Source organism: Thunnus thynnus, chromosome 4 (assembly GCF_963924715.1).
Source record: "Thunnus thynnus chromosome 4, fThuThy2.1, whole genome shotgun sequence".
Taxonomy (NCBI): domain Eukaryota; kingdom Metazoa; phylum Chordata; class Actinopteri; order Scombriformes; family Scombridae; genus Thunnus; species Thunnus thynnus.
Genome location: NC_089520.1, coordinates 21613635 through 21626457, shown reverse-complemented (window position 1 = coordinate 21626457; position 12823 = coordinate 21613635). Strand labels below are relative to the sequence as shown.

The 12823-nt window shown below is 41.1% G+C and overlaps 2 protein-coding genes and 1 long non-coding RNA gene across 5 annotated transcripts in view; 2 read left to right on the top strand and 1 right to left on the bottom strand.

The window, feature by feature from the left end:
* LOC137181659 (zinc finger protein 385A-like) overlaps nucleotides 1-7535 on the top strand; it is a 32464-nt gene extending 24929 nt beyond the window's left edge. Inside the window, exons 4-8 of one of the 2 annotated variants that reach the window (XM_067587518.1) lie at nucleotides 3723-3897; nucleotides 4416-4736; nucleotides 5077-5264; nucleotides 5354-5440; nucleotides 5543-7535. In XM_067587518.1, the coding sequence (XP_067443619.1) occupies nucleotides 3723-3897; nucleotides 4416-4736; nucleotides 5077-5264; nucleotides 5354-5440; nucleotides 5543-5770 (999 nt within the window). In that variant the 3' untranslated portion in view covers nucleotides 5771-7535. The remainder of the gene's footprint in view (nucleotides 1-3722; nucleotides 3898-4415; nucleotides 4737-5076; nucleotides 5265-5353; nucleotides 5441-5542) is intronic. The other variant, XM_067587517.1, reaches the window with a different exon arrangement.
* The window catches only part of LOC137181665 (uncharacterized), a 38204-nt gene that overhangs the window by 24334 nt on the left and 1047 nt on the right, over nucleotides 1-12823 (bottom strand). Inside the window, exon 2 of the long non-coding RNA XR_010928169.1 lies at nucleotides 12315-12383. This is a non-coding gene — a long non-coding RNA (uncharacterized lncRNA). The remainder of the gene's footprint in view (nucleotides 1-12314; nucleotides 12384-12823) is intronic.
* On the top strand, nucleotides 8670-11104 carry gpr84 (G protein-coupled receptor 84). Of its 2 annotated transcripts, none has more exons than XM_067587521.1 (2): nucleotides 8670-8893; nucleotides 9582-11104. In XM_067587521.1, the coding sequence occupies exon 2, from the start codon at nucleotides 9583-9585 to the stop codon at nucleotides 10816-10818; it is 1236 nt and encodes a 411-aa protein (XP_067443622.1). In that variant the 5' UTR covers nucleotides 8670-8893; nucleotide 9582; the 3' UTR covers nucleotides 10819-11104. The 2 variants fall into 2 exon arrangements, with proteins under 2 accessions (XP_067443622.1, XP_067443621.1); XM_067587520.1 differs by having other exon boundaries at nucleotides 8671-8888; nucleotides 9582-11103.

The following is a 12823-nucleotide window of genomic DNA, read 5'->3' as shown; positions in this document are numbered from 1 at the left end:
GTGAACATATGTGTGTATGGTTCGTGCCAAGCCCGCGTTATGCTGTGAGATGTCTAATACTGAGCCACCTGTTTGTCCGGCCTGCTGTTTTACTTGTGAGCCGCGGTGTGCATCTGCTCTGCTGCAGCTCTACAGCACTTTCCACAGTAACCTGAGAAAGTGGGAGCTTAAAGCACGGTGGACATTCTTTAATAATGAAGGAATACTCTGCTTACAGTACAGTTCTTGGCTTACTCAAGCTGTCTGGGTTGCGCTGCAGTTCAAAGGCAGACAAACACTCATTATTTTTCATCAAGTCCTCCTTAGGTCATGAGCTACTCAAGTATTTTAATAATACCAACATTTTCTTTCTTGTTAATGTCTGAGGGAGGCCAGTGTTAAATAGAAATTCTCAAGTGCTTAAGTGTACACAAAGTGAAAGAGGCAGATTGATTGATAGTGGTCATTGAGAAGCGGTGCCTCTCATTGCTACTACACCGTAGCCCCTCGTAATTGTTGTAATTATAACGTTGCACTTCATTTGAGGCCACAGAGGACATATTAGCCTGCCAGTGTTCAGCTCAGCTCTGCTGCAAGGCTGACGTCACACCATGCTGCATTAGCCATCGTCACCACTGCAGTACCATACTGGACACCTCTCTCTCTTTTCTCTGTTCAATCTCCCTCTTCTTGTCCTTTTCAAGGCTCACACCGAACCATGTTTCATTCATTACTGTTATCTGCTTGGCGAGGTTAGTTTTCTCGCCGTTCGCCTCTACAGTTTTCATGTCTCTGCTTCCCTCTCTGTGGGCTAAACTGTATCATCTGTCCCTTCTCCTTCTCTCCACCTCACCAGCTTCTTCCTACCCCCTCTTCCTGTCGCTGCTGCCTGCACCCCGTACAGTAGATTTGGCTGCTAGACCAGCTCTCTCCGCTTTCTGTGCCTTTGTCGCTTTATAGATAAAACATCAAAGCACATCCTGCTTAGAGAGAAAAGGATTTCAGGGACATTCACTTGCTCTCATTTTCTCCCTCTTAAGTCCCATCTATGCTTCCTCAGTCATCTTAATCCTTCTTTCCATAGGCTCTTTCATGGCTTCTCTCAGTCCATTTCACCTCCTATTCCGAACATCATTTATATTTTATCATTATTCACTTTTCCTCTTAACTCCAATGATCTGATCTGATGCTTTAATCTCTTTTACATCCTATTGTCTATGCTGCATCCTACCCCCAACCTACAAGGCTGTCAAGCTTTTTATGTTTGAATTGATGGCAGACCTTCATCGATTTCCTAAGACCTGACATTGAAGGTCACATGGAGAGTGAAAGTATCAAAGCTCAAGCTGAAAGAAAAGAAAACAATTGCAAGTCACCGAAAGGAAGAGGGAAATAAGCAGACAACACAAAGTGTGGACTGCAGTGAGAAGAAGAAGCATTGAATATTTGTCCATCCCTCGCTCCCTGCTGTCATTTCTTTGTGGACTTGTAGGGCTTCATCTCCTTGTCTAATTGCGGGGCTTTGGGGAGCAGTAGTCAGAAAGGTTGGGTTACACAGGCAGAGCTATATATGCCTTTCTGTCATCACCAATCAGGAGGAGGGCTATATGGGTATCTATCACTGGCAGTTAATACTTGAGGCTTACAAAGGCATCCTGGACATGTCCCAGTGGTCTCTTTGCATCAGTGAAGTATCCCACCCACCAAGCCCCCACCATGTACCTGTCACGCGCTCCCTCAGCCTTGTTATTGACATAATGAAACCTATCTAATCCCAGCAGGTCTATGCCTGTGCATACACATGCACATACAGTCACAAACACAGTCTTGTATTACTGTATTATCAGTGAGGAGCTTACAGAACTATATTTGTGCCCTAACACCTCACTCTTTCCTTTGATTTCATTTGATACTTACAAGCATATCTGGACTAAGAGGATAACAATGATTCCCAAGCCCATTATCAGTAGAAATTATTTCCATAGTGGAAGATTCTGCACCTCATGGTCTACATCCAATGCAGACTTTAAGTGCTGATGCAGGAAGTAGCGTGCCCTTTGTGTAGCGAGATGGAAGCAAGTGCGTGGAGGTCAAGGTGGTAGATGGCATGTGGAGTGACAGACTTTCATGTAAGAGACCAAAGTTTGTGTCCTGTCACAGACATTTTTATTAACCATAACCACTATCTTCCCCAAACCTTAATACAATGTTCTAGTTGCCTAATCCTAACCATATTATAGTTTATTTGCCCAATCTTAAAGGTGCCATGTGGAGTTTTCTTGAAGTCAAATAAAGTTCTGGGTACATTCAATGTTACTCACCAAACATATTGTGGATATCCTTTAGGTCTAACTTGTTGAACACATTTCAAACACAAGACAATGAAAAAAAAGGTTGTAAATCATACATAGTTTGCATCCATGTTTGCTAGCTTGCAGTCCTCTTCTTCCTTGCCTTTGTTGGCACGTTACTACACTTCTTTGCGTGTTGCCATGTTAGTGTCAGTCAGCAGAATTGCATGAAACTAGCAGCAGAAATATGTTTCGCCATGCAAACAAAACGTGGACCCACTTGCGCTCCATAGCGTTACAAGTGGTGAAACCGCACCATAGTTGCCATGCATATTGTATTGTAGAAATAAAAACAGCATGACACCATAATTGTTTTTCAGAATTGTTCAATATCAAAGTTTTTCGATAAGGTTGCATATCAAGTGCAAAAGTCAAACATAAAAAGTTCTCATAAATGCTTGACTAATCTTAAAACGTAACTTCTCTCATTACCTTAACCTTAAGTCTGATAAACTGCAACCCAAACTCTACACCCACTATAAGGACTTACTGAAATGTCCTGTTTTTTGATCCTCTTAAGTATGATTATACAAGGACAAGCAGGCAAACACACACTAATGGACACAAACTCTTCTTGATTTGATTTTTTTTCCCCTCAGTAGCTGACTGTCAACTGTCACTAGTCACCCATAGCCCTCCAGCCCATTTCAGATAATCCCAACACTCAATAATAATCATCAGCTCAGCAGGCCAGTACGGTGATTACACTGGTAGTGAAGGAAGACGAGAATATTCTGGAGGCTAATCTTCCCTGACAGCCTCATCAGCACATCAGACCCACAAACCATCAGCTGAGCAGCCATTTACTGTAATGCACCAAAATCACAGGGTGCCAGGATATATTTCAGAATTTGTGGGTAATTGTTGGATTATCCTTGGGGATAAAAATCCAAATGTTTGTTTAGTTTAACATGTATTAACAAGACAAATTTGAAACAATGGAACGTCATTTAGTCAGTCAGGTCCTGCTGCAGTGTGACACACCTGGAAGTCACCCGACACAACCACATTCTTCCACATTGAAGACATTGAGGGTTAGCTGCGTTGTTCAAAGATATCTAATCAGTGGGAACGAGGAGCGTACTCTCTCAGTTTCCAAACTCTCATTTTCACCAACAGCGGTCAAGGAATCTAAGAGGAATTAAGACAGCACCTTTCTGGTCACAAGGACGGGTCTCAAATCTCTACACTTCTCTTAAAGTGACAGCAAAGCAGAGTGAATACAATGCTTACTGTATGATTGCATCAGTGATTAAACAAACAAGTAAATATGACGCTAACTGGCCACAGAAAAAGGCAAATGAACACATGAAATGTTCTGTTAAAAAATGTAAATAAGCATCAAATCCATTATTTCTTGTAAATCTCTAGTATGTCTTGCTCTCCTTCCAGAGTCAGGCAGAGGCCCACTATAAGGGGAACCGCCACGCTCGGAGGGTGAAGGGGATCGAGACATCCAAGACGGCTCGTCTCCAAGATGGCGACAAGCAGCACCCTCCCCCTACTGCTTCCCCCTCCCTATCAGGCCCCTCGCCATCCAGCCCGGAGCCTGATCCTAATAAGCAGGGTGAGCATCACCTGTGACATATGATGTTACATACCCACACCCAGGAATCTGTCACAAAATGGCACAGATGCTCAACACAGCTGCAGTGTAAAGTGATAGGATAGAAACTAACCAGAGAGGAGTGTTGATACCCTGGTGTGTACAAAGGAATGTAGCTCAAATATGATTTTGTCAACCTGCAAATCTGATTAACAGAAAAATATGAAACATTCATTCTAACAATCTGTGTAAATTTCTCTCGTGCTCCAGAGATTCAAGATTTCATCACACAGTTCAATGTTGAGCTGATCAATGGCAATAGAAAAAAAAACTATATGTAAAAAAAAAATTAAAAAGTATGTTAGTCGCTAAGCCTAATATAGCTAACATGTCACCAGGGTGGCTGCCTGGCAGGTGCAGATGGACCAGCCTCATTGTTTTCACGCTTTTATATGGGGATCATCAGGGTTGAAGGGGCTATTGTATGTTTGACTTCCCACAAATTATTTACTAACCTGAAAACTTTGTGCTGTTCACAGATGACACCCAATCATGTCCCAACTCTAATGAGTCACCTTTGACCCCTAGCCGCCTCCCAACACCCACATTTAGCTCAGCAGACGCAGAGTGTCCCCTCTTGCCCTCTGTCAGCACACCTTTGCCATCCTCTCCCGTCCCCTCAGCGACCCTCAGTACACCCCCTGCGGACCTGGCAGTGGCTGGTCTTCCTGACACCCCGTCCCCAGCGCCCAGCCCCTCTTCAGGGGAGTCAGAGGAAGAAAAAGCCAAGAAGCTTCTCTACTGCTCCTTGTGCAAAGTAGCTGTTAATTCCCTCTCACAGCTGGAAGCACATAACAAAGGTAAGTCCAACACAGCTTTGTAGGAGTATTTATATTCATGAGTACAGACTGCACAATCTTGAGAAATAAAACTTATAAACAAACAACAGCATTATGCACGATGGGAAGCAATGTCAGAAAGCATAAGGCATGGCTCCTCAGAGGGAATCCTGCACTTGTTCTGAATTTGCAGTCTGAAAAACAAAAGTAGGTACTTTACTGCCACTTAGTGGTAAAAAATGGCAGGTTAAAAATGCAATTATGCAATTGTTTTCTGCATTTTTAAACCAACATGTACTACACTGTAACATGGCCTTGATTACAACCATTGATCTTTTTATTTATGTATTATTATTCCCAGGTACCAAACACAAAACAATTCTGGAGGCTCGGAGCGGACTAGGACCCATTAAAGCGTACCCACGTCTGGGTCCTAAACCCAGCCCTGAGCAGGGAGGGGAGCTATCCACTGACCCCAACACTCAGGAACGCACCTTCCACTGTGAGATCTGCAACGTCAGAGTCAACTCAGAGCTGCAGCTTAAGCAAGTAAGAAAACAGACAAAAGGACCTTGAGTGAAGTCATTTCCAAGCAATGTCAATATCCAATATCTGTCCTGTCTCATTTTATGTTGCAGCATATATCAAGCCGGAGGCATCGGGATGGAGTTGCAGGGAAACCCAATCCTCTTCTCAGTCGGCACAAGAAGCGCACAGACTTTATGGTATAGACTCTTTGTCTTTACTATCTCATTATGTTGTGGAAACTCTCCTGATGCACTATGTTTAAGTTGTTTCACATCAACTTTTTCTTGAATTTCTCAAAGGAACTTCCAAAAACTCTGGGGGCCGGACTTTTACCAAGTCCTCTGGCTGTTGCCGCAGCCATGGCAGCTGCAGCATCCTCGAATCAGCTGGCTCTGCGTCCCCCCGGCCCGACCTCCCACCCTCACCCAAGTCACCACTTCCTACAAGGAACACCCCTCAGCCTCCTGAGGCCCGCCCCGGGTCCCATCCGCACCACCCACGGGCCAATCCTCTTCACTCCTTACTGATGGTGAGAGAATGAGGACGAATCAGGAAGAAGCACACTGTGAAGTGGAGGCCTGCAACCGTGTGCCATCAAGAGCCAAATCGGCTAGTGTGGCTCCAGCTGGTGTTTCATTATAATGAAAACAGTAACCGTAAATACGACTCTTTATGGTGCATACTGTAGTTGCAGACCACTGCTGTTATGTTAACAGGGAGAACCAGAATTAACAGACAAATCTAAGACATTTTAAAGAGACTGTATATGTTTCCATCCTTCCCAGTTTTCCCTGCATCACTTAACTATCTGCCAATCAACAGACTGACTCTGCAGATAGTTTAAAGAGGAATAATAAACAAGCATTTCTATCAAGCATGGACTTCTTTGAACATCCTCCAATCTGCAACTGACTAAATATCTTCATCTAACATATGATCCACTGTATCTGACTCAAAACCCTACCTCTCTTATGTTTTTAATGTTCATCTCTGCATCCAAAGCATCAATGTTATCAAAAAAAAATAAAATAAAATGCCCGCTGGGTTAGATATAGTAGTTGCCTCTGATGTTAGCTGGTATCATACTGTAGCTGTCACAGTGTGTAGTGGGTCGCTCCACTGTAAAGTTCTGTTTTTGTGGCCTATAAAGAGAATAAGGTACCAACAATTTATTTTTCGTTGCTGCAGTAACTGGCAAACATTTCTCTGTACTGTATGTTTAGACTTTCACAGCTGGCCTATATGGTCACTATTTACCTCTGTGGGACAGAAACAGGAAGTCGAAGTGGAGCAGCAATTACGTTACGTCTTAAAGCAGATATTTACTGATGCACATCAACCACATTTGTGGTTTGACAAAGGCGTTGAGTTGTGATGAAGAGGTAATTGCTGACGGAGCACTATGCAGCTATGAGTGTTTATCTTTGTGGTCTGTTTAGAATGAAGTAAGGTTGGAGACAGTGAAGTTAGTCAAGATATAATTGTCACCAGACAAAACGTTTCCTGTAATGCTTCCCCAGATTCTCCCAAAATGGTACATGTGCATAAAGTCTTACTAAGCACATACAATAAGTACATACAGTAAGTCTGTGGTGAAGATGACCTAAGATTCACTTAAAATGAGGATCTATTGTTTTTTTTTTAATTTGCACCTCACTGCACAAAACAGCACGGTTTCAGTGTCTTAATGGAATAGTTTCAACACTGTGAGTACAGCAGGACAATGGTTGATTTATATAGTAGCAGGTATTTGCAATATGTGCACATATAATTACACAGACCACATTTTCACCACAATCCAGTGCAAGGAGTGTGGAAACAGTGGGATGAAAGACACCAGCATTACGTTACAGAGGGAAGAGAAAAGGACCACATACACGGATGAGACATTGTATGCAAAAAAAACAACACGTGATTTTTGATAGCATTATAGGCCTGTAGTTGGATAAAAATGTTGTTTGTCTGCTCTGCCTTGTGTACTCCAACCCGACATGAACCCTGAACTATCCCAGTGAAAACTGTCACGACGGCTTGTGAAACATTAACGGGAAGCTTTAGGAAACGGAAACTGTAGCAATACTTTCAGCACTCCTGCTAACTTTTCATGTTAACTGCAATAAAAAGAAAATGTCTACAAATGTATTAATTGTTATTTAGGAGAAGTGTATTGAAACTTTACTGTAAATGTAGATTATTAAAAAAAATGAGAAAAGGTACATGTTGGGGCTTCCTAATTGTTAAATGAAAACAAAATTATACATGAAATCATTAAACTGAGTTTATGATTGTAAAAAACGTTGATTGGTGAATTCTTTACCTTTTTCTTCTTTTATTTTCAAATGTAATGAGATGTGACATTGATAACAATAAACCACACATGCATTTGGTTGTACCAGTAGTTGAGTTCTGTGATAATGTGAGTACACAGTGTATGCAAAGTGAGTAATGTGCAGAATATTTCAAGACATTTTCTGTTTTGACACATAGTACAATACATTAGTAATAAGTGACTGTTACATAACAGATTATGTATATAAAACAGATCCATTTGGCTTTCAAACTGTATGTGATCAGAAATTTATTTGAGTTTTTAATTTAGTTGGTAATTTAGTTAATAATTTAGAGTTTTAGTTAGTGTATTGACTACAACAAACATTAAGGAAAAAGAAAAGTCACTGTGTCTCTGGAGGCAGCGTAAACAAAGTGGATGCACATAAAACCATCTGTCAACAGGAAGCCTGATGTTCAGAGGAAGAGACCACTGCAGTGAAATAACATGCTACACATGAACATGAAACCACCAACTTTAAGGTAAGGAATTGAACACCACACACACTTTTGTTTGATCAATTTTGTTTGCAAAAGCAATTACACTGAACCTGACAGAAGAGATAAAGCTGAATGCTGGGTTTGCCATTGTTTGGGTTATGAACCACAGGTTTACCACATCAAACAATTCAAAGACGCCATCTTGGGCTCTCAGAATTTGTGATAGGCATTTTTCACAATATACGAAATGTTATAGACTAAGTGACTGATCCATTTGTTAAAAAAAGAAAAATGAATTGATAATCAAAATAATTATTAGTTGCAGTCCTAGTCTACATAGTGTCATATAGTTTCTGTTTGTTATCATTTTCTTACTCTTTGGTGGACAAACTACAGAATAGTGACACTGTTTCTAAACATCTTTGGCATTTCTGTACTTCAATTTCTTGTCATTTATAGTCTGACATCTACGCAGAAACATTTCACTGCCATTGTCTTGTAATGTGTACATGACAAATAAATCTTACCTTACCAGGTCATAATAAAAACTAATAGACTAAAACATATTTCACTTATAGAATACATGTTTTCCACATTTGGGCTGTGAAACAAGTTATGTTTATGTTTAGTTTTTAAAGTTTAGTCCATTTGAAAGATAAGAAATATGCTTATTATGTAAGAAATACGCAAGATCTCTCTCTTCCTTAATTTAGGCACGAGACGGAAAAACCGTACGTCACACAATTTCACTTAAGCAGGCACTTAAGCAACACAGAGTTTAGTCATAAATTGAAATACTGACAGGAAGCCAGACATTCAGAAAAGCAGATCAGTGCAGCGCATGACACAGCTACGCATCACCATTTAGACACAGAGGTAAGGTGAGAAATTTTGTGTGATTTTTTTCTAAAATAGGGGTTTTTATTTGCCTTACAAATATATTGTAAATAACAATATAGTGTTATTTATTTTAAATTCCTTAGGAATATTTTTTATCATGTGTTTTTTGTTCAGTTAAATTATAACTTTATTACAGCAGTGTTTCGCTGATTGAATCATGATCTATATTCAGAATTCACCTCAGTGATTTGTTACACAGAAGGAAATTCTTTTGAGATCAAACTATACACAAAACATTTTTTGTTAATTCCTTATTTATAATCATTTATAATGGCTAATGTTGAGGAATGATTTCAACTTGCTCGACAATGTATTTCAAGCTACTAGAGCCAAAGCAGTTACACATACAGTTATAAATGAGAAAACAAGAAATTATCCTAAAATTATCCTAAAAAATCCTTTTAAAATGTTCTCATTAATTAAAACTGAGCTTATAAAAATATAATGAATGGGTAAAAAAAAACACTAAAGGTAACAACTCTGTCAATGAGTGAGGGTTTTGTACAAGAGGAAGTGGTGACTATGAACTAGACCTCCTGTGACTTCCCTTTTGACCTGTTTGGCCTGGTTTGGGTTTCTGTTTTACTGGAACTTTCCATGCGAACACCGCAAAGCTAATCTACATTCTATTCTAAGCTAACTTATATTCTGATTCATCTTACTTGACAGAATGCTGCTGAACCAAACAAACCAAACGGAGGACGACTTCTTCTCCTGCTACAGTCCTTCAGTTGTAGGTTACCGGTACTTCGCTGTGCTATGGGGATGTGCTGTGACCATCACTGGTACAGTGGGAAACCTGATGACCATTCTAGCCTTCGCCTTAGACCCACATCTGAGGACTCGCTTCAACGTGCTCATCGTCAACCTGGCTGTAGCTGACCTCATGTACTGTGCCATACTGCAGCCCATCTCGGTTGATTCCTATCTGCACCTCAGATGGCGGAGTGGTGAGCTCTGGTGCAGCACCTTCGGCCTGCTCCTCTTCCTCTCCAACTCTGTATCCATTATCACACTCTGTCTGGTAGCAGTGAGTCGGTATCTCCTGGTTGCAAAAAGGGCCGTGTTTGACCGTGTCTTCTCTGACCGTGGTCTTACTTTCCTCCTGATCTCAGCGTGGGCACTGGGCCTTGCCAGCTTTGGTCCACTCTGGCCTGTTTATGTATTTGTACCGCAGGTGTGCACATGCAGCTTCCACCGGACCAAGGGCCGCCCCTACTCCACCATACTGCTCTTTTTCTACTTCTTTGTCGGCCTGGGCTGCGTTGGCGTATTCTACCTCCTCATTTACAGACGTGTCCTGATTGCCTCAAAGGCTCTACTCCGCTACAGGCTCAGCCGTCGATCATCCAGGAAGAAACCAGCTTCTTCTGTACAAGGGGCCGATGACAGTGGTGTAGAGAGCGGCATGGCTAACACATGTAGCTGTGAGATAAGCAGCCAGGGGGATATAACCCAAAATAAGGATGAGATCACCTGTGATAATTCCTGCCCAAAACCCCAGGGCTCTGCCGAGGCTACAGATCCATCAGCAACCAACAAGCCTTCCCCTGATATCTTCCCTAAACCCCCTACAACCACACCTGCTCCCACCACGTCCCACTCAGCAACCTCAGGAGATGATGGCGAATTTAAGCGTGTGACACGCATGTGCTTTACTGTTTTCCTGTGTTTTGTGTTCTGCTTCGTCCCCTTCCTGTTGCTCAACATAGCTGATAAACGTAACCGCGCCCCCCAGGTACTGCACATGTTCTGTGCAAACCTCACCTGGCTCAACAGCTGTATCAACCCCGTGCTCTATGCTGTCATGAATCGACAGTTTCGACAGGCCTACCATGTGCTGCTCACCAGGGCTGCTGCACCCTTCACCTGCCTCTGGACCTGGTGGCCAGCTCTGAGGTCCTGAACTCCTGGAACTTAAAACTTGTCTAATCATTCTCCTGATATAAATCCTGTATGATATTATCTTCTTTCTATTTAATAGGCAAAGGGGGACAATGTATATTAAAAAAAAGCGTTATGTTTGATTTATGTTGCATTACCAACATTTCAGACTGCTCCATTTCCTTCACAATTGTCCGTTATTATATTCATAAGATGTTTTACTGTGTTTTGTTGTTGTTGTTGTTGTTGTTGTTTGCTTTTACATTATGCATTATATATGTACAATATTATAGTAAGTGTTTATCTTATGTATGGAATAAATTTTATTTTCCTCATACATATTCCACAGTGTTTGCAACACTTCTTCAGACAGCCATTTGCAACCATTAGCCTATATGTCATCACTTTTCTACACGTCTGTTACAACATCTTACACCTCCCCAATGTTACCAAATTAGCACAGGATATTCCTGTTTAACACAACATGACTATTTCAGTAATTCAGAAACTTTTGACCCTGCTCAGTTTCTCAACTCTGTGTTGCCTCTTACCTACTGACAGTAAATGACTAATGATAAAAGGGTTCAGGTGATCTGGCCTTTAGCCTCACATGTAGGTGGACTGTGCATGTGTATGCATGTTTGAGTGTCAAGGCATTCATTTATTGAGAAACCAACAGAGGCAAAGAAGATTCATACTCGTATGTTCACATTCTACCAACTGTTACAAGGTGTGATTTATCTTGCAAGAAGACTAAAAGTCTAGAGCCACACTAGCGACCCTGTGAAGCTGTAATGCCATCAACAACAGAGCTGCTGATCAACAACAAAGTCGCTGATTGGAGGAAAAACAAGACGTCTATTCTTAGGTCTTCTACACAAGCTATTGTTTTACTGTGGAAAGAACAAAGACACTAAAGAGCTAACAGCAGCATTATCTGGGTGCCACTAAAATTTGAACAAGTTCAGTCCTTTTCAACTCTGACCTTGCTGGTGACCTTTCTATTTTTAACCTGGAAGCAATGACACGGGGATGTTCCCAGAACAACACAACACAATATCACCTTAAAATCATACCACGACACTGGAGCTGCAACAATTAATTGATTAGTTGCCAACTATTAAATTTATTGCCAACTATTTTGATAATCAATTAATTGTTTTGATAATTTTTTAAGAAAAAAAAGCCCAAATTCTCTGATTCAAGCTTCTCAAATGTGAATATATTTTCTGATTCTTTAGTCTTTTATGAAAGTAAACTAAATATATTTGGGTTGTAGACTGTTGGTCGGGACAAAAGACATCTGAGAACGTCATCTTGGGCTTTGGGAAACAGTGATCAACATTTTTCAACCATTTTCTGACATTTTATGGGACCAAACAACAAAATAATTGACAGATTACTCAATGAGAAAAATAATCGTTAGTTGCAGCCCTACACAATATAAAATGTTAGCAGTCTGACAGGGCAACCAGATTTGTGAATAGGACGATAGTAAAAAGGACGTTTTCCTCCTACCTGGCACATGTTGGTGACAAAGACCTTATCTTCACCTTGGCTCTGCACAGTGCTCCGAGCTGTACCGAGCTGTGAGAACAGTTCAGGAGAAGAGGACATTACACACAAATCACTTTGCTGATTCAAATCATTTCGTTCAGATCAGTTCAAAGATTTGTAATAACTATCTTCTTGGACCTTCCTAAGCTTAGCAGTCACATTACTGTTCAAATGCACTTCGGTATGAACAACAGCACTATAAGTGAAAGCATCATTGTTCATCTGGTGTGATATTTGCTGACCTGCTGTCTTCAGGTCAGCAGTTCATTCATTCTGTTGTTTGCCCAAACTGTCACTTTCAGTTCAGTACAAAACTTGCCTATACAAGCACTGCACATAAATTTAATAGCTCAGCAGTCTGTTACTTATGACAGACTTATGAGATTATGGTTGTTTCTGTCTTTTAATATGCTTTAGCGAGAAGGTAGCTAGTGAGGGAAGCTCCGCTGCTAAAAGCTACTGAGAGAGAG